The sequence below is a fragment of the Sclerotinia sclerotiorum genome, genomic scaffold (genome assembly GCF_000146945.2).
Source record: "Sclerotinia sclerotiorum 1980 UF-70 scaffold_2 genomic scaffold, whole genome shotgun sequence".
NCBI lineage: Eukaryota > Fungi > Ascomycota > Leotiomycetes > Helotiales > Sclerotiniaceae > Sclerotinia > Sclerotinia sclerotiorum.
In genome coordinates, this window is record NW_001820834.1 from 995,463 (window position 1) to 1,015,818 (window position 20,356).

General features: G+C 41.8%; 8 protein-coding genes across 8 annotated transcripts; 2 read left to right on the forward strand and 6 right to left on the reverse strand.

Annotated features, from left to right (window-relative positions):
* Positions 1-1,139: 1,139 nt before the first annotated feature.
* SS1G_01472 (hypothetical protein) lies at positions 1,140-3,169 on the reverse strand (the record flags this gene model as incomplete). Its single annotated transcript, XM_001597228.1, has 3 exons — positions 1,140-2,182; positions 2,254-2,779; positions 2,987-3,169. The coding sequence occupies 3 exons, from the start codon at positions 3,167-3,169 to the stop codon at positions 1,140-1,142; spliced, it is 1,752 nt and encodes a 583-aa protein (XP_001597278.1).
* Positions 3,170-3,668: 499 nt separating this feature from the next.
* Positions 3,669-4,039, reverse strand: SS1G_01473 (predicted protein; the record flags this gene model as incomplete). The annotated part of the gene is made up of 2 exons (XM_001597229.1): positions 3,669-3,753; positions 3,921-4,039. The coding sequence occupies 2 exons, from the start codon at positions 4,037-4,039 to the stop codon at positions 3,669-3,671; spliced, it is 204 nt and encodes a 67-aa protein (XP_001597279.1).
* A 954-nt stretch (positions 4,040-4,993) lies between these two features.
* SS1G_01474 (hypothetical protein) lies at positions 4,994-5,521 on the reverse strand (the record flags this gene model as incomplete). Its single annotated transcript, XM_001597230.1, has 1 exon — positions 4,994-5,521. One exon carries the CDS (start codon positions 5,519-5,521, stop codon positions 4,994-4,996), a length of 528 nt encoding a protein of 175 aa, XP_001597280.1.
* Positions 5,522-5,915: 394 nt separating this feature from the next.
* On the reverse strand, positions 5,916-6,546 carry SS1G_01475 (hypothetical protein; the record flags this gene model as incomplete). The annotated part of the gene is made up of 3 exons (XM_001597231.1): positions 5,916-6,008; positions 6,314-6,357; positions 6,447-6,546. 3 exons carry the CDS (start codon positions 6,544-6,546, stop codon positions 5,916-5,918), a joined length of 237 nt encoding a protein of 78 aa, XP_001597281.1.
* Positions 6,547-8,354: 1,808 nt separating this feature from the next.
* On the reverse strand, positions 8,355-8,510 carry SS1G_01476 (predicted protein; the record flags this gene model as incomplete). Its single annotated transcript, XM_001597232.1, has 1 exon — positions 8,355-8,510. One exon carries the CDS (start codon positions 8,508-8,510, stop codon positions 8,355-8,357), a length of 156 nt encoding a protein of 51 aa, XP_001597282.1.
* Positions 8,511-8,920: 410 nt separating this feature from the next.
* On the forward strand, positions 8,921-14,578 carry SS1G_01477 (hypothetical protein; the record flags this gene model as incomplete). Its single annotated transcript, XM_001597233.1, has 6 exons — positions 8,921-9,325; positions 9,449-9,497; positions 9,571-10,437; positions 10,559-10,653; positions 10,726-13,391; positions 13,441-14,578. 6 exons carry the CDS (start codon positions 8,921-8,923, stop codon positions 14,576-14,578), a joined length of 5,220 nt encoding a protein of 1,739 aa, XP_001597283.1.
* Positions 14,579-17,201: 2,623 nt separating this feature from the next.
* On the forward strand, positions 17,202-18,805 carry SS1G_01478 (hypothetical protein; the record flags this gene model as incomplete). Its single annotated transcript, XM_001597234.1, has 5 exons — positions 17,202-17,429; positions 17,484-17,546; positions 17,615-18,241; positions 18,357-18,641; positions 18,695-18,805. 5 exons carry the CDS (start codon positions 17,202-17,204, stop codon positions 18,803-18,805), a joined length of 1,314 nt encoding a protein of 437 aa, XP_001597284.1.
* Positions 18,806-19,381: 576 nt separating this feature from the next.
* SS1G_01479 (hypothetical protein) lies at positions 19,382-20,155 on the reverse strand (the record flags this gene model as incomplete). Its single annotated transcript, XM_001597235.1, has 2 exons — positions 19,382-20,017; positions 20,108-20,155. 2 exons carry the CDS (start codon positions 20,153-20,155, stop codon positions 19,382-19,384), a joined length of 684 nt encoding a protein of 227 aa, XP_001597285.1.
* Positions 20,156-20,356: the final 201 nt, after the last annotated feature.

Below are 20,356 nucleotides of genomic sequence, written 5' to 3' on the forward strand. Positions count from 1 at the left end.
ATACCTTCGAATTTCAATCAATGCTTTTACTGCTTTTACTACTTGCAAAGTAGTAAACTTATACTTTCCTATTTTCTCATTATACACAAATAGGAAAAGGACAATATACAGGATTATTCATGATTCTCTATTTTATCATTATTTCTAAGTATCTTTTTAGATATAGATTACCTCAAACGTTTTGTACCTTTTATATAGAATATCCTTCCAAGTATATCCTCCAATCCCTTTATTCAAATTGCTGTTCTATAATTATAACCTCTTTAAATTTTTACTACTTTCCTTGAGAAAAGTAATGAGTTGTTCATTAATAACTCTTTTTGTATCCCAGTATTCAATAGATATATACATCCCATGTCAGTCTATTATCCATACATTCATATATTCACACCCTCAACAACAAATCCGCCATCCATAGTATAATAGTACACAAACTCATCCCAATAACCTCCACCCAAACCAAATCCCCTGATCTCTACGTTGTGCAAAAGATACCCATAGAAAGGGTAGATTATGAATCTAAATAATAGATAAGTTAGATTTCTTTTTTGATATATTTTAAAGATGTGAGAAATTAATTAATTAATTGATCGAAGTAACATGGAATTATTTTAAAGGATGAAATAAATAAGATAAGATAAGGTATAAAAAAAAGTAATTTTTTGTTTTATTTTAGTTTAAGGGGGGGAAGAAAAGAGTAAGAGTGAGGATTGAATTGAATTGAATTGAATTGAATTGAATTGAATTGAATTGAATTGAATTGAATTGAATTGAATTGAATTGAATTGAATTGAATTGAATTGAATTGAGTTGAGTTATTTTGATTCTTATTTTACATAATTAAGGGTTTTGGGAGGTGGTTTGGAGAGGTGGTTTGGAGAGGTGATTGAAAAGAGAAGAATAGACGAGCAGGGAGAGAAAATAGAAGATATTAAAATAATATCTCAAATAATCAATTGATCCATCGGTATAAAGGAGTATTGTTTCATTAATTATATATAATAATCTTACATCAAATCATATCATATCACATCATATCCCATCCCATCACATCCCATCCTACCAGATATCTCATAACCCCTCATTCCCCTCTCTCCTCCTCCACGCCCACTACCACTACCACCCCAACTTCCTACACCCTACTTCCCATAAACATCCAAACTATGCTCCATAAGAAACCTAATCCCCTCCTTCCTAAAAGTATCCTCCTCCACAAAACTCCCATTCCCCATAAAAACCAAATTCCTCTCCCCTCTCGCATAATCCGGCCACCTAACCCCCATCCCCTCCACATCCGGCACCAAGCGCGTCACAAACCCCACCCACCTCCTACTCATCTCCTGCGCCAGGGTAAAATACCCCTCCGTCACATTCCCAAAAGGATTAGTATCATACCCAGCCCCCTTCGTATTATTAAACACAAACGCGACCTCTTGAAAATGGGTCGCGCCCATATTTTTAGGAAGTCCATTTACAAGGACATCGAAACGGTAGGTGTAGATGGGGATCTTGAATTTTTTCCACGAGAGAGAAGTTAGACGGCGCGGGGCATGCATGATTAAATCACCCATGTAAGCGCATACGCGACGGGATTGTAAGCCCCAGGTTGCGGTGAGCGGATTGCTGGGGGTGAAGAGGTCGGGGTACATTTCTAAGCTGGGGATGCCGACGCTTTGGTTGTTGGGGTAGAGGGTTTGGATGGAGAGGGATGCGTTGGAGGAGGGGGGGAGACCGGTAGAGTTCAGCATGGAGATGAATTCAGCGTCTGTGTTTACACCGTTGCCGTCTGGTCCGTAGCCGGATCCGAATGCGGTTCCTTCGTCTGTGTTGGTGCCGATGAGATAGGGGACTTTGACGAATTTTCCCGCGGCGAGTTGTTTACTGGGATAATCGGCTATGAAGTCGTGGTCGATGTATGGGAAAAAGGGACCGAATCCGCTGGTTGATATGTTGAGAGCGGAATTTAAATCGGAGAAGGTGAGAGTGCGGAGACATTGGAGAGATGTGGTTGATGTGGTGTTTGAACCGAGTGTATTTGCGCAAGTGGTATTTGCGACGAGGGTTTGGAAGAGAGTTTGCGGAGTGGTGGAATTATAAGCATTGTAGTAGGCCTCAGGGAAGAAAAGGACAGCAGGGCCACCGGATTCGGAGATTGCAGCGCGGAAAAGGTGGTCATTTCGTCCTATTTAATGTTAATTAATTACTCAATTCATGATAATGATAGCAATCACGCTGGAATGAGAGGAAACAAACCATTATAGGCCAACAGCTGTGCACCCACACTAGCAGCTCCAGCACTTTCTCCCCAAATAGTAACCTTCTTTTTATCACCTCCAAAATGTTCAATATTTTCATGAACCCACTGCATCGCCAATCTCTGATCTCTAAATCCTAAATTCGTATCACCACTTTCGAGCACCTCATTCCCACCAAGGAATCCCCAAGCAGATAATCGATATTGAACTGAGACACCTATCATAGGTGTGCCCATCTCCACACTATTTTGAACAATGTACGATAAGTTGTAACGAGCATCATTGGAACCGCCTTCGTAGAATCCACCACCATGTATCCAAAATGCAACTGGCAGAGATGCATTTTTGGGTATGGATGCGGGTCGAACGATGTTTAAATAAAGACAATCTTCATCAACTTCATGTCCAAAATCATCTGATCCATATCCTACACAGAAAGGAGGATATTCGGTTGCCAATTTGGGGGTTGTCCATGATTCGTTTAGGCTTTGAGGAACTCGGAAGCGAAGATCTTTTACTGGTGGCTGTGAGTGTAATAGTTAGTAAGTAACTCGTAGAGAGGAAGAAGATTCTGGAGGTCCTGAAGGAGATTCTGAAGGAGATTCTGAAGGAGATTCTGAAGGAGATTCTGAGAGTAGATGACGAAGAATATATAAAATCAAGTATAATCCACAACAAACCCCTCCACCACCCGGCCCTAAAAAAATAAAATAAAAAACATCAAAACATACCAACGCATACGGAATCCCCAAAAAGAAATCCTGGTTATAGCGTGTATTATGCAGTCCTCTATAACTACCATTCCTAACCGTAACCTCCGGCACAACAGCACGAGAAGTCGGGATCGCAGCTACCAAACTCGGAGCGCAGAGGGAAAGAAATGGTAGAAGTGTAAGCTCACGAGGGAGAAACATCGTGATGGGGAGGTGAGGAGAGAATAGGACGGGAAAGAAAAGAAAAGCCAAGCCGAGAGAAATATAAAGATGAGCTATTGCTTACTTACTAAGATCCCGGGGCTTCATTATATATATACATACCTATGTATTTGTAGGTAGGTAGGTAGGTAGGTGGCTGGATGAATAGATGGAGTACCCTCCCCCTCCATCTCCGCATCCACCTCCATTCTTGATCCTTAGAGACCTCGGGACTTTATTAATATAAAATGACCTTCTTATTTTTATCTATTTTTCAATCGTGTTAGTCAACCTAACCTAACCTGCATTGCCAATGCCAATGTTCATGAGGACTAAATGTGGAGAAAAACAAAACTCGGTGATATTCGTAACGTTTAGCAGGATTAAGAAGATATCATTGGATAAAGCGGGGGAAGATCTCTTGGCTGAACAACGGGATTTAGATTTTCGAATTTATCATATCAATTCAAGCAGCGTTGCGTTGCCGGAGATGTACCTTTTAGTTTAGTTGTTGGCGTTTGCTGTTGCCGTTGTTGTTGCCGTTACTAGGCTCGCGGATGAATGGGATGAATCGACTCAATCGACTCAATCGAGTAAGTATGTATATTAGATAATTTATTTATTTATATATATCAGACTGATATGTACTCGTAGATTTTAAAAGAATGGGTGTGTAAAAATTCTAGAAGGATGGTGGTGGTACAGCGGGGTAAAAGTGTGGAGATGCGGAGATGAGGGGATGGATGAATACGTAAGAACCAGGATGTATACCCAGTCAGTAGCATGGAATGAGAGATCGACAAGTCGTTGGAGGGGACAATTCAGGGACGACGGTAAAGAACTAACCACCATTCGCAATTGTTTAGCCATGCTTTGTTCAAAACCCGAGTGTCAAAATTTGAATGGCGGGATTTGATTTTGCGAATTGCATTGACATTAGGTTTGACCTCGGGACAGATATGTGTAGGGATTCATTGCTTGCTCGGCAAGTTGAGAAATATTCTGTAGATGGAGCGGTGCGTTTCTATTAGAGGTATTGAGAGAACAACAGACTAGTTATCTCTTGACAGCCTTTCCTAATACGATTTTAAGGTAGCCTTTGAATGGTCGGAGTAGCTTCGCTTGAATCTAGTGGCACCTATTGAACTTGTCGAAGTGGAAGCGAGTTTTAGAGTTATGCTAAAAATTGCTTGTAGTGGACGTGAAAAATGGGATTGCTCCGCGAGAATTTCCATTTCTTGGATTTGAAGCTAGTAGAGCAAGAAATGCCAATTCTTTTCCTCTCTGGATCACTCTTTTTGGTAGTTGACACGGGCCTTAGTTTAGGCTAGATTCAGTTCGGTGGCCGGTGGGTGCTCAACTATTCACGTGCGCATGTAAACATCAATTCTCTCAATTAATCCATCAATCCACCATATCCGACATATCCGTCATATCCATTCTCTTCTAGACCGTCTCTCAATTCGTTCCCAAACCTACCTGTTCGTTGTGATATATATATATAATATATACAGTGTCGACAACTGAGTGTGGGGTAGATATGGAGACCCCGGGAGGCCGAGAACAGAGGATTTTCTTCGGACAATAGACCAAAGATCTAAGATTGTTCACCGCTTGATGGTGGGAGAAATCGATCGTCCATAAGGCAGTCCATTGAAATATTGGTGAAAAAAAGGACCGAAGTAAAAGTCAAGTTGAAATTTTCATCCATCAATCGATACAGTCTTGAAAAAATTCCCACAGAATGAAAGCACTCACGACTTAAAAGCCAGCGCATTGCTGTTTGATTCATGTAGATGAACATGAAAAGTTACTCGATTTCTTTCATCCATCCAATTCTTCTTCTTCTTCATCTTTTTCGCTATCTTCAATAACTGTAATAAGTCTTGATTGGCTGACTGGAACGCTCCGCATCTGTGGTTTAGTACTTGCGATACTGACAACAGACATGGTATCGGAATCATCAGAACCGAAATAATTTTTGAACCCATTCCCTTCCTCGGGATTTTGTGGATCGAATTCGCCCATGTTGATATAACCTTCTTCCTCTTCTTCTTCCTCCTCCTCTTCCTCCTCCTCCTGGTCATCATCAAATTCGACAACTGCCTGAGATACCGTGGCACCTTTGGCAGTCTTTTTCACTCTCTTCGGCTTCAATAATTTCTCCACCACTTGTTGACCTCTCATTCTAAGAGATAATTCTTTTATCACATCATTCCATCGAACTTCCATCTTACAACCTGGACAGACTCCTTTGATAGGAACTAAGAGCTCGTCAAGTTGCTTATTCTTCTCGCTTTGAAGGAAATGCTTGCTCAAGCATGTCATGTGAGTGATAGTACCGCAATCCATATTGGGACAAATGGTGTGAAGGCTTGAGTTGTGTTGAAGGTCTTGGTTACAGATCTCGCAAGCTTCGTTCATATCAGGATGGAATAATTTCTTTCCCTTCTCCAAGTGCGGTTTCATGTCCTCATAGGCAACTTGTAGAGCTTCAATTCCATGACGGCCACTTGTAGTCTCACCATCCTTGTTGTCATTAATTACCTGTTCTGCTTGCGGAAAATCTGTAATGATGGGTAAAGAATCTCTCAATGGTTCTATGGCCCCTTGCGACAACTTGATCCAAGCTTTATGAACATCCGGTGAAAAGAATCTTACTTCTAGTGGCCATCGTGAAAATGATGGAACACTAAGCAGAAGGTGTAAATTTGACAAAACAGATTGAATAGAGTGTCGAGGACGTTTAGGATGGCCCGATCGTTTCTTTTGAGTTGCGTGTGAAATTCTTGATGATGGTGGGATGTGATGAGTTATGTGTGGATTTTGCCAGGCCCATCTGATGAAGGTTAGTTGAAAGTGTTAGGTGGAGATGGTATAATAATCGTAAGTATCATCAGACATGGCTGTCGATGAATTCGATGAAGATGAGTCAAGAGCATCTGAATAACCAACTTAAAGGTAACTGGGGATTTAATGGATAGCTCAAGTGTAAAACATGTATATCTATCTCTCGAAAATGATCACGTGAACAACCTTACGGTGTGAAACTTACTCAAACTGTAAAGCTGCAATGGAACTCGGAAAACCTGTAACAATGCAAGCCATTTCCCATGGTCTCAGAGAAACTCGGCTCGTTCTCACGGCACCACCTTTTGCCAATCCATTATGTTGCCGAAGTCGTCTGACTAGATTTTCATGGGGTTGGTTGTCAGAAAAGTACGGAGGATACATACATTCATACTCGGTATGTTACATGTCATGGCATTAGACTTACCTGGGTTTGGAGTGGATCCAATATATAAGCCATTATGTCGGACGGTTGATCGGAGAAGATAACAACAATAGAATGAGGGAATTGGACGATCGATGGCCATTTGGTGGTGAAGAGATGGAAGGTATAATTTGGGTAGATTTTTCCCTTTTTTTTTTTTTGGCTTTCTTCAGTTGGATAGATAGATATCATGCAGTGATTCTCATTTGATGATGTGATTGATTTGATGGTTACGGAGTAATGTGATGGTTCTTTCTTAAAGGGAATGTTGCCCGCGCCACTTTATTATTTCATAGGTGATGGGATGGTTGCATTGTGAAAGTGTGAAAGTGTGATTTGATTGACTGATTGTTGACTGACTGACTGGTTGATTGATTGATTCATTGATCGATCGAATCACATCCTCGGTAGACGTTCAATTATAGTCTGAGTGGTGAAGGGGTACACAACAAATACTGTAGGGATTGTCTTTGTTTACTCATTCAATCAATAAAATAATCAAGCCACCGAGTCAGCCTCGACCCTTGAACATTTGAAGCGCCGGAACCGCAGATTTGGGAATATCAAGATCAGGAAGACGACCACGACCTTCCTAATTGAACTAATTAATATATGTATGTGTTGATGGCGAGTAAGATATAGTAAGCAATAAAGATGTTTGTTCTTTCTCTTATTCATATTCTTCTCAATGTCAGTCAGGTAAATAGTAGATACTTTATTCTCATGACCCTCGTGTCCAATACTATATGTGTAAAGAAGATGAGTACTAAAAAACATCAGAAAGACTCGGGGTAGTGGTACTTTAAGCTCGCATGAACGATACCTATACGTACCTAGTATCCATAAGGTACCTGCTGGCAGATCAAGATGCAGAGGGTTTAGTAAAAGTAGTCCATACAGCAATCATCAATCATCCATCATCCATCATCCCCATCCAAGTACATACGGAGTACATATATATCTACATACCTTCCTACATAGGTACCTACCTACACACCTACCTACCCATACCCTAAAATGCTTTAAATGCTTTACTCCAAAATCGGTTATCCCGAATTCTACTCTAGATTTATCCACTATGAGCCACCGATCCACTTATCTTTACACAAATCACACAAATCACACACCTCTTTGTGAAATTATCAATGATAATCATCATGCGCTAATCCGCTTTTGTGATTTATCAACGTCAAATGATTTTGATTGGTGGGTGAAACGACGTCTTGCCTGAGGTTTGACAATCGGCCCCATGCAATATAAATCGCAAAAGGAAACCATCGAATTAAATTAATACGGGGAATGTCAATGGAGGAAGGAAGAATGAGATGATGATGGAGAAAATGATATCGAGTGAAAGAATTAATTCTTTACATCTTGATTACATAATAATTATAAATTTGAAATACTCCAGATGTTCTTTCTTTTTTATCATCATTTATTTCATTTGAATATACCAATGAGGAGGTATTTTCCGTTCTCATCCATCCATCAATCAATCAATTAATCAATCAATCAATCAATCATCCTAACCCACCGATGCAAGGATACTTGATAAATGTAAGGGAAATGTAGGCCGATGCATCTTTCTACCATACTAGTTTCCCTACCGCTTGGATCAAATCTGATGATAGAAACGTGAGTCGATTTTCCAGTCTGCCGTAACCACCAAACCACAATACTCCACTCTTCAAAAATTATACCGGTACCTGCTGTTTTGTACTGTGCCGTCCCCATCCACCAGATCCAACCCAGGAAAATCAAGATCCCTTTTCCTTTCCCTTTCCCTTTTTGTTCCCTTTTCCTGCTCCACATTTAACATACTAGATATTTCGTACGAAAGTGTTTAAGGCTTCCTTGTTAGCCGGCTATCTCTCGTGAGGTACCTACCTGAATCTCCCCATCCGCCCTCCACTATTCAACCCTCCGTACTCCATACCTATCCACCATAATACAATCCTTCTTAGTACACACTACCACCACAACAACCACCATCACCATCACAACCACAACCACAACCGAACCAAAACCATAACCATAACCATAACCATAACCACCAACCTCACTCATTCATTCATATCAACTTCACTACAGAATCACTAACCGCCTCCATCGCCGTCACCAACAACAATTCACCTTTCGACAACCGCATGAGGGGTATCAAGCAGTACCTAATAAACCTTGTTACCTGCTATCGTAGTGAATCCTTTTAGTTTATTCTTGATATGGGGTTAGCTAATTTAGTTTGATATCGGCACCGGCACCACAACCTTTTGTCACTTATTACTTACCTTTCTTTCTTTCCATCCACCTTACATGTGCGAGGGGAAATCTACCAACATCCCACATTCCCATCGGCACACCGATATCTCTCTACACGTTTATAATTCGATGTTGATAATTTAAGTTTCCTCTTCAATTCGCGATTAATCTACCTACAACTTTGATACCTGCCCCCTTTGGTGGATTGAATCGCCAATATGGTTCAAGTACCTATGAATACCACGGCTTCGACCTCAAACATGCGAGCCTCACCCTCTGTCGGTACACCAAACGGTCACTCGGCTTCCAATCGAGGAAAATCAAATGGAAACGGAAATGCTTCCAATCCAGCCGCAGCTCCCACAGCTTTGAGTGCCATGGTATCCGCACCTCTGGATTTGACCAGTGTAGAGAGGAGGGGACAGCCAACGGCTAGCCGAGAGAATCCCAAAAAGATGCGTCCTCATGGTCTACAAGAAGCGCCAACATACAGACCTACGGCAGAAGAATTCAAGGATCCATATGCATATGTTAGAAGTATTGCGCCGGAAGCTTCACAATTTGGCATATGCAAGATTATTCCTCCTGATACCTGGAAACCAGACTTTGCGATTGACACCGAGGTACGTTCACCACCACTTATTAATTTGCAACCGCGACATCACAATTACTTAGAAGGACTGGGGATTTCAATAGTCTCCGTCGCTGCATAGAATATTTTTAGTCTTCATTCTAACAACTTATAGCGTTTCCACTTCCGCACGCGCAAACAAGAATTAAACTCAGTCGAAGGCAGTAAGTTCGATGGCAACCCCATTCCTGACTCAGCCCTACAAATTCCATCATCGCAATTACTAACAACCTCAAGGCACACGAGCAAATCTTACGTACCTTGATCAACTTGCAAAATTCCATAAACAACATGGAACGAATCTCAACCGATTTCCTAGCGTCGATAAACGACCTCTCGACTTGTACAAACTTAAGAAGGCGGTGGAAACCAGAGGCGGATTTGAGAAAGTCTGCAAGCTCAAGAAATGGGCAGAGATCGGTAGAGATTTGGGATACAGCGGAAAGATCATGTCTTCATTATCGACGTCATTAAAGAACTCATATCAAAGATGGTTGCATCCATATGAAGAATATCTTCGATTGGCCAAACCAGGAGTACATCAACAATTAGAGTACGAATACGGAGGACCCCTTACACCATCTCCTGCGAATTCACCGATGAAAAGATCTGTACAACATACGCCATCCAGTTTGAGGGGTGAATCTCCAGCGATGCGCGCATCGGATGCTCTGAACACAAGTGTAATGAAGGAGGAATTCGAAAAGAGCATGAAGAATATTCCGATGTTAGATGCTCCGGTCGTACCAAAACCACAACCTACATCTGGTTTTACTCCAGTAAATGCTGGTGGTTTTACAGCTGTCAACTCTACACCTGCATCCTTTACACCTGTCAACAACAATAACCATCGCCGCGAACGAGAATCAAGTGCCGGTTTTACACCAACACCACGAAGACCATTCGATAGTCCCATGTCATCAGCTAAAAATACTCCCGAGTACAAACCTTCTGCACTCAGCTCGGCACCGGTATTAAATGGTTTTACTTCTAATCCCTTGCTCAAGAGACAATTAAGTCATGAGAGTTTAGACTCGGGTAAAGGAAGTCAACCTCCAGAAGATTCCGAAAATGGTGGAAGACGTAGCAAGCGACTTAAGAAAGGTATAGTTACAATTTCCACATTCATCATGCATTGAATAAATGCATGCACCATTGAGGTTTAAAGTAAAAACCTTGATGTATTATTGGTGCTCAAGATCCTGGGCTAATGATACCCCTGCAGATGCTGTACCAACTGTGGCTGGTTCACATATGACCCAGTTTCGACCAACACCACCTAGAAATCCAGGTGAACGTGGGTCCTCAACGCCTGGGGAGGTTAGTGATGATTCTTTTTTATCTTCTATCTCTTCTTCCATTTATTCAAACATATGCTCAGACTTTAATCAGAAATGTGAGACTTGTGGAAAGGGTGATGATGCTGATAAAATCCTGATTTGCGAATCGTGCGATTATGGTCATCATATGCAATGTCTTGACCCTCCTGTGACTCACAAGCCAGACTTCGATTGGCATTGTCCTAGATGCTTAGTTGGAGATGGTCAATTCGGATTCGAAGAAGGTGGAATCTACTCACTTAAGCAGTTTCAAGAAAAGGCGGCAGACTTCAAGGAAGGATACTTCCAAAATAAGATGCCATTCGATCCGGTGCTCAATTGTCCACGACCTGTTACCGAAGATGATATCGAAAGAGAGTTCTGGCGATTGGTTGCAAGCCTAGAGGAGACTGTCGAGGTTGAATACGGTGCCGATATTCATTCAACTACGCACGGAAGTGGATTCCCGACCATTGAGAGACAACCACAAAATCCTTATTCCACCGATCCGTGGAATTTGACCATCATGCCTCTGCATGGAGAGTCTCTATTCCGACACATAAAATCGGATATCTCCGGTATGACTGTGCCTTGGCTTTATGTTGGCATGATCTTCTCGACTTTCTGTTGGCACAATGAGGATCATTACGCATATTCCGCAAACTATCAGCACTTTGGATCTACAAAGACCTGGTACGGAATTCCAGGGGAAGATGCCGAGAAGTTTGAAGACGCCATGCGAGAAGCTGTTCCCGAACTATTTGAAACACAACCTGATTTACTCTTTCAATTGGTTACACTTTTGACACCAGAACAATTAAAAAAAGCTGGTGTTAGGGTATATGCTCTGGATCAGAGAGCTGGTCAATTCGTCATCACATTCCCTCAAGCATACCATGCCGGTTTCAATCATGGATTTAATTTCAATGAAGCTGTCAATTTTGCACCCACTGATTGGGAACCATTTGGAGATTCTGGAGTCGAAAGGCTTCAGCAATTTAGAAGGCAGCCATGCTTTTCCCACGATGAACTCTTATGGACTGCGGCTGAGGGTGCGGCAACTGGTGGTGTTACCATCCAGACAGCCAAATGGCTTGCTCCCGCTCTTGAACGACTTCGCGATCGAGAGGTTTCACAAAGAAAGAATTTCATTGATAAACACAAGGTAGATGGTCACACTTGTGTGATTACTGATGTCATTGAAGGTGCTGGTTCCAGGTGTCATATTGGATTCCAGCTCGACGAAGAAGATGTGCCAGAAGAAGAGTATCAATGCACACACTGCAAAGCATATGCATATATGTCAAGGTTTAAGTGTAGTAAGAGTGGCAAGGTCATGTGTCTACTCCACGCAGGGGCTTATGAATGTTGCGATGTTCCTGAGGCAGAAAGATTTGTGGGTACTAACCACACACTCCACTATCGTCGTACAGAAGAAGCTATTTCGACCATGCACCAAAAAGTCGCTGACAAAGCAGCCTTACCTGAAATTTGGGAGGAGAAAGTGGAAAAGTTTCTTGAAGAAGATGCGACTCCATCACTGAAAACTTTGCGTACCCTTCTAAACGAAGGAGAGCGCATCCCGTATGATTTACCATCCCTCCCTTCGCTGAAGAAATTTGTTGATCGATGTAACGAATGGGTGGAAGAAGCGACAAATTACACCGTTCGAAAACAGCAGAACCGAAGAAAGAACGAGAAAGCTTGGCGTAAAGGGAGTAGGGCAGCGGAAATGGAAGAGAGAGATCGTGAACTACGAAAGTTCGAAAACATCACCAAGTTACTGAAAGATGCCGATAGAATTGGATTCCATTGTCCCGAAATCGATCAACTACGAGAGCGAGCCGATGCTATTACGAAGTTTCAGACCGATGCTAGAGCTGCTTTAGCCCACCCAAGTTCACGACGTACCAATGAATTTGAAGAACTTCTTGAAGTAGGGCGTGGATTCAATGTGGATATGCCTGAAATTGATAAGCTTGAGAAGGAAGTTCAACAAATGAAGTGGAATGATCGTGCCCGTGATAATCGTGGAATTTTCCTCTCATTGAAGGAAGTCGGTGATATTATTGACGAAGCTGCCAAACTTCAGGTACCGGATTATAACGATTACTTGATCTACTATAAAGAACAGAAAATTGCTGGTATGAATTGGGAAGTGAAAGCCAAAGAAGTCATTGGTGCGGAGACTGTTCACTACCCACAATTGGAGGCTCTATCTCAACAAGCTCAAGTTGCTTCATTGCCCGTATCACAAGAGACACTAGCTCAGGTTGATCAAATCTTGAACAAGCATCGAGAAGTACACAAACAGATCGTTTCCCTGTACGACAGATGTAGGGATCCTGACTACATGAAACGACCAGCCTATGCAGAAGTTGCCGTACTTCAAAAAGAACTCCAAGGTTTGGGTAGCAAGCCAAGTGGCACTCTCGATTTGGAAAAGGAGATAAAGAGGCATGAAGATTGGATGCGTAAAGGCAAGAAGTTATTCGGCAAGGCAAATGCTCCCTTGCATATTCTCAAGCAACATATGGAATATGTCATGGAACGAAATGTTGATTGTTTCGATATCAGTCAAGATAAGCCGCGACTTCCTGCCGAACCACTATCCCGTGAACCTTCCCCTTCAACCGACAAACTCCACAGTTGGGAAGATCCAAGATTTCGAGAAGTGTTCTGTATTTGTCGAAGAGTTGAAGCTGGTATGATGATTGAGTGTGAGCTTTGTCATGAGTGGTATGATCTTCCGTCTCTTATCTTGCAGGGTTTCACTAATTGATAATAGGTACCATGGTAAATGTTTAAAGATTGCTCGTGGTAAAGTTAAGGATGACGAGAAGTATACTTGTCCAATTTGTGATTGGCGCGTACGTATACCTCGTGATGCAGCTAGGCCCAAGCTCGAGGATCTGCAAGCATGGCAAGATGAGATTCCGTCTTTACCATTTCAACCTGATGAAGAAGCTATTCTTGAATCCATTATCAATAATGCTCAAGAATTTCGAAGTCACATTGCACCATTTTGCAATCCAGTCATGGCAACAGCAGACGAATCCGAAACTCAACGCTTTTATCTACGAAAGATTGAAGGTTCAGAAATACTTCTTGCATATGAAACCAATTTCTTCAGACAAGAACTTCATAAATGGTCACCAGTAGCACCAGAACCTCCGCCAGTCCTTGAATCCTCGAAATCAACACGAAAGCCTAGACCAACCAAACTTCAAAAGTTGATGGCGCAACATGGGGTTGATGATCCAGAAGCTTTACCACAAAATTTAAGGACCAAACCTCATAATTTTAAAAGAAAGAGTAGTGAACCTAGTGGAAGTCGACCGATGCCTTTGCAACCTGCCCCAGGAAGATCACAGCCTGGGACTCCCACGGCTCATAGTTTTGCATCTAGTTCTGGTCCAAGTATGGGTCCTCATGGACCGGTTTTGAGTGGGATTCCAAGTGCTCATGATCATGCGCACCCTTATTCTAATTACTCGCAAGATTCATATAGTAGTATAACTGCTTCAACAAATCCATCTCCAGCTTTCGCTCCACATGCTTATTTGCATGGTGGTGTGGTTGGAACACCTACATTTGGTCATACATCCCCACATCGTCCGAACATTTTTAGTGAGGCTGGATTATCAAGGATGGATCCTTCTGCTTCGCTCCATAGTCCGATGAGAGAAAATTTCTCGTTGGGAGTTAGTGGTGTTGGTCAAACTCCTTTAGGTGTCACTGTTGGTGAAGATAAGATGTTGGGGGACAAGTTGTTTGGAGAACTTACGAATGGTGATGAAGAGCCTACAGGGAATAAAGATGTGTCATCGGTTGATAGAAAACCAATTGATGACAAGGATGCAACTGAAGCTACGAAATGGGATGAAGGAGGTGATAATATGGAGTTATTCTTCGATGGGCCTTGATTAATGATTGGTGGTCGTTGCAACATCTTTCGAAAAGTGGACCTAGGCGCATAGAGGAAGTCATAAAGAAGTTTTAATGGCGAAAGAGGGTATAGAGCACATTTGGCGCTGGCAGGTAGCATTCACGCGGTGTTTCCTTTCATATATGGCTCCTTCATGGATTGAAGGCGTTTCTGGTAACGGGTTCAACAATCCAAACATCCGAGTGATGTTTTGTAATGGTGTACGGATTCCGATTTCCCATGAGATGTATTATTTTGCGATTTTAATTTTCTTCTTTTCATCATGCATGGATTGATGGATGGGATCGGAATGGCTTCGGGGTGGAATTGCTAATGTGTTTTGATTTCGGTCTGGTTGCGAGATTTACATTTAAGAGATTAGAGGTGTGTGGGGAGTGAGGTGATCGCATACATATATGTGGGTTTTATATTTATGAGGCAATGGATGGATAGGTTCGTGGCGGAGTTTGCTGCTTGCTTTGCTTTTTGGTGGTAGGAGGTGCTGTACGGAAAATGGGGAGAATTTGGTGGATTGGTGGGGTTTGTAAGGGGGTCTGGAATGGTGTAGGGAGATAAGGGCAGGTTTCATACAGGGGAGGTATTTTGTCTCCATAACTATAGCATGGCAATAGGCTTGCTGTGTGTATTGCTAGAAGAAGAGATGTGTTGTGTTGTGGTGTGGTGTAGCAGAAGAAAAGATAGAGAGAGGTATGATTTTTAACCTTCTGAGTAAAAATCATATAATATCAACTGATCTGATAAAATATCCCGGTTCTTGTTCATCTGGATGTAGTAGATGTGGATGTAATTATATAATTCATTTTAAAAATCTTTAATACTCAAATTGAAATAATCCTCAAATGAATTCTTTTTTAAAAAAATTTATTTATAATACATTCACTTGATCTAAAAAAAGAATATTCTAGTGATTTTGAATCTTTTAGATGAATAAAATGCTCTGAATGATTCAATTATTATAAATATATAAAATATATTTAAACATTCGAAATGATTCAGAGAAATGATCAGGCTGGAGTTTAAACTGCAGATAATTTTGCTCAAAGTGAATTGTATCCTACTATAGGGGTAATAAAATCAAAATCACACTAGCTCATGCTGAAATATTGTTCTATATTATGCTTTGCTTCCACTTCCCTCAATATCGGGTTCACAACGTTCTCCATTCTCACCACCATTTAAATTTAAATCTCTACTTATCAAGCAAGCAATCGAAGCAAATCCCGGTAAACACCGCAACAGCCACTCACAAACTTCTAATAGTATATGCCGTTCATCCCTCAATAAATATCTTGCACAGTTGCGGAAAATACATAAACAAACTTTTCAATACTCTTAGCCATCTTTCCTCCCACCACTAACTCCACCCGTACTAGCTAATCTTTTCTTGTCATTTCTTTTCAACTACATCTCCGATCTGTTTTGAAACAGCGAATAATAGCAACTCCAAAGGTCTGTTCGAAAGTTGTGAAGATAGCTACTCATGTCATGGCAATACTTATATCTACCAATTGATGCGGCGCTTATACTGCGTATAACCTTCCTGGAGATAAGATGCCTTCACCAATAGCCGAGATGATTTGGAAACAAATTTGAGATGTATGAGTGCGAACCCCGTGGTCTTTAAATGTGGCTGGGAAGGCGTTTGTCCACTTGAAGCGTTTGTTGACAGGCATTGCTCTACGTCCTGCTGCTGCCGCTGATGGAAACTGAACCATGCCCATTAACTTCGCACGCTGGTCTAGAGATACAGAACCAGCGTGATAAAATCAATCATCAAATTGAACCCCGCAGGTCCGAGCCCTTGAGACTAGAGCCCCTATCAGCTTTCCCTAAACTTCCTTCAACAACCTTTTATCTGGAAGACGTACCACTCTCCTTCTTTTGAGTCACTCCAACATTAACATTCTGCACCAGCACGCACACAAAACTAGCCACAGTAAAAAATGCTCATTGCCAGTAACAAAAAGACCTTATACTAGAGTTTCTTGAAAACATTTGTGGAGGTTAAAATAACCATTTTTCTGAAACGACATGTCATTTTCACGAAAATAAGTTAAAAACATTGTGGTTATTTTTCCGCATTTTTTACATGAAGATGTCATCAATACATTTCTCGCTTTTAGAGATAGAACTCTCCTCGAGAAGCATCTTGAGTTGGAGAATTGATAATATACTGTTGTGTCACCTTATTTAGCCATATTAAGCTTTCCCATCCCGCTCGTCAATAGCCTCCATGACAAGATAGGGACTTGGTCCTACTTTAAAACTTTAAAGTAAGCTGAAAGCCAGTAGGTAATTCCGAATCAAGTCAAGTGCTTACTCGGCAAAAGCATGATCATCAGCATGGTTGATCTCGGCCCCTGCAACAGATGAGAATGTTATTGAAATATTGATTATTTAAATAATTTTGCAGGTACTGTGTCACACATGGTTGTCTTAAATCCCGTTTATGCAAGATGCCTATCTGAGAATGTTTTCTGATGAGGGGTTACAAGAAGTAACACGCACTCGAAATATCTTTTCTGACCCTATTTCCCTCTTGATCGTACGTTGACATCGTGGTTCTCTGGCATTAATCATCTAATTGAATATCAAAAATAATGGGAAACTTACTTCCTTCCTATCTTTCATCGTTCACTCGTTCCTCTATTCTCAAGGTACTCTCAAAGATCGAATATGGACGATTGAATATGACGATGAAAGATCGTGGTGAGACGGAACCACAAGTCTTTGGTAACACATCTTTGAAAGACTCATCTGAACCTGTTTGTTCGATTACTGTTAATAGTCCAAATGTTTGGACCCGAATGTCAATTAATGTCGATCTGGTGAGCTTTAGAGATCATATTGACCTTGTCGACAACACTGACTAAATGATGTAGGGTTTTTCCGAAGCTTACATGCTGGGAGAACTGGATTGCGATGATCTGGTAGCTCTCGTCTCCGTAAGTTCTCCGCACATTCATCCTGATGAGTCTTGACTTTTCAGATGCTGATGACGTCGAACGATCAGATTTACATTCGAAATTACGCTCTCTTTGGAACCGGTAACATTTTCCTGCAAATAATTCCCCGTATTCAAAAAATTCTCTTCAATCCCTCGAATGACAGTAAACGCGCTCTCGAAAATGCTTCATCCCACTACGATACCTCAAACGCACTCTTCTCTTCTTTTCTATCAAGAGATATGAGCTACTCATCCGCCATATGGGATACCACGGGCAAAGAAGAAACTCTCGAAGAAGCACAGAGAAGAAAAGTGCATCATATTATTGACCAAGCATGCATTAAGCCAGAACATCACGTCCTCGATATTGGAGGTGGATGGGCATATCTGGCTATTGAAGCTGTGAAGAAAACCGGTTGTAGAGTTACGGTCACAACACTTTCAGTCGAGCAAAAGACTCTAGGTGAGAAGATGATTGAGGATGCTGGGTTGAAAGATCGAATCGAGATATTGCTCTGTGATTATAGGAAAACCCCAAAGCCCAGTCCAGCAGGATTTGATAGAGTCATCAGTGTCGAGATGATAGCGCATGTTGGGAAGGAGTATCTGGACATTTATTTCAGGGAAATTAGCGAGTTATTGAATCCAGAGCATGGAATAATGGTGATTCAAGGGATAACCACCAACAACCAGGTCAGTTCTCTAACCTGTTTCCCTGAGATCAAAGCAGTCTGACAAATATGTCATAATCTTGCAATGCTCAAAGGATTTTATTTCACCACTATGCAAACCACTGACAATTTCGTAGCGTTTTCACGAAACTCGATCTAAGGTCGATACATTTATTGAGCGCTATATCTTTCCAGGAGGATATCTGTCATCTGCAACAGAGCTGATTGAACGTCTCGATACAGGGTCTGCAGGATCTCTAGAGCTTGAAAGTGTACAGAGTATAGGCCCTCATTATGCGCGGACCTTGCGTCTCTGGAGAGAGAACTTTCTCGCCAATTGGGAAACGACGAAGTCGCTGTATGTAAAAGAAAGAGGAGATATGACGGCCCCGGATCTCGAAGCTTTTCGAAGAAGATGGATTGTAAGTAGTTGACAACATACTCCGTTCGATTTTCGTTATTGATCTCTCGTTAGTATTACTTCAGTGCCTGTGAGGCGGGGTTCCGAGCCGGTATTCTAGGGGTCTACATAGTAACAGCAAGAAGAACACAAGTCTTGTCTCCGAGTGGAATGGTGCCCCTTTGATAAATATCATGAGCCTGGAGGGGGAGCCTAGAGGATGCACAGGTCGATTGCGGAATACAGGGTTACAAACTAATGCGGGGTCATATCTCGGAGATTTATTTTGATCACTATGGATCAACTCTGCATTTTGAGTCTGAAACTCATCGTAATTAGGGAATAATTTCATTTTCCATAATGATCAGTCATGCAAACTGTGGCTTTGCCCCTCGCGCCCGACGAATCCGTCATTGATGAAGTCAACGTGAAAATCATGTGCCGCCCGATAATTGGCACTGACAAACGACATGATATTTCAGAAACTTTGACAGGCTAAACGAATCTCGTATGCCTCACTTGGTCCATTTAGCCTCAATTCCCCTTCCATTGCTGGCATAAAATCAGACAAACAATATGCATGGCACTAAATTGGGTTGCTGTTATAGATGTATTTCGATAAATGTTATAAAGATTACAATGAGCATCGAACGTACTAACATCCATGCCGTATTAGATTTGACATAACGATACATCATTACCAAAAGAAATACTCGCTGCTCTTACAATAAGACCCTGGAAAAGCACTACGCATTTTCCCATTTACACCTCCACGAAATCATACCCATTACCCTTTTCCAACGCCCTCTTCCAAGCATCTCTGTTTTGTATCCTTTCCCTCCACTGTAGAATCTTCGGGTATTTCTGGAAGTCCACATACTTCTTTGCGGCCAAAAAGTCCACAGGCCAACTCAACATCACATCTGCCCTTCCTAGATTCTTCCCATTGAACCATTCATCTGTCAATTCTTTCTCCAGGTATTCAAACTGTGTTGCATATTCTGGCCCCGTGAAACTCTTATGTATGTTTGATTTGACACCACCCATTAATATTGATAATGGCCACGGGGATTTCTCCGCCACAATATCAAATATCAATTCAATCATTGAAATGGTCCCAATAGTCGATCCGGCAAACGAACTCAAACTCTCATCGCGGACTTTATCTTGCGCCGCAAATCTTCCCTCTGTATCGTATGTATCAATCAGGTATCCGAGGATTGCACTACTTTCCGCAATGGGCCTGTTGTCGGATGTGACAAGGACGGGGGCTTTCCCCATAGGATGTACATTTTTTAGCTCGGGTGGCGCGCGACCTTCAATGCGTTTATGGCATACGAGATTGTATTCGATTCCTAGCTCTTCGAGGAACCAGAGAACTCGTTGAGATTGGGAATTCTATATGAGGGGTGCTGTCAGTATGTGTGGGTGCGGCGGGGTGCTGTTGGGTCTAGGAGTTGGAACCGATGGCATGGTCGCCCCACTTACATCAAGGTGGTGGAAGGTTGTAAGTCCAGGTTTAATGGTAGATGCCATAGTTGATGTGGTAGGAATCTTTAAACGTAGCAATCGGGCAGGTGATTTAGTAGGAGACAGATGAGATACTACGATACCGTGTATGTAAGATCTTATATGAATTTCGTAGTCTTCCAAGACTTGCCCGAAAGGTTCCGGAGCCGAAGCTCTGATTATGCTGAATAAGCAAGCACTATATCGATCCAGATCAAAGATCTTATA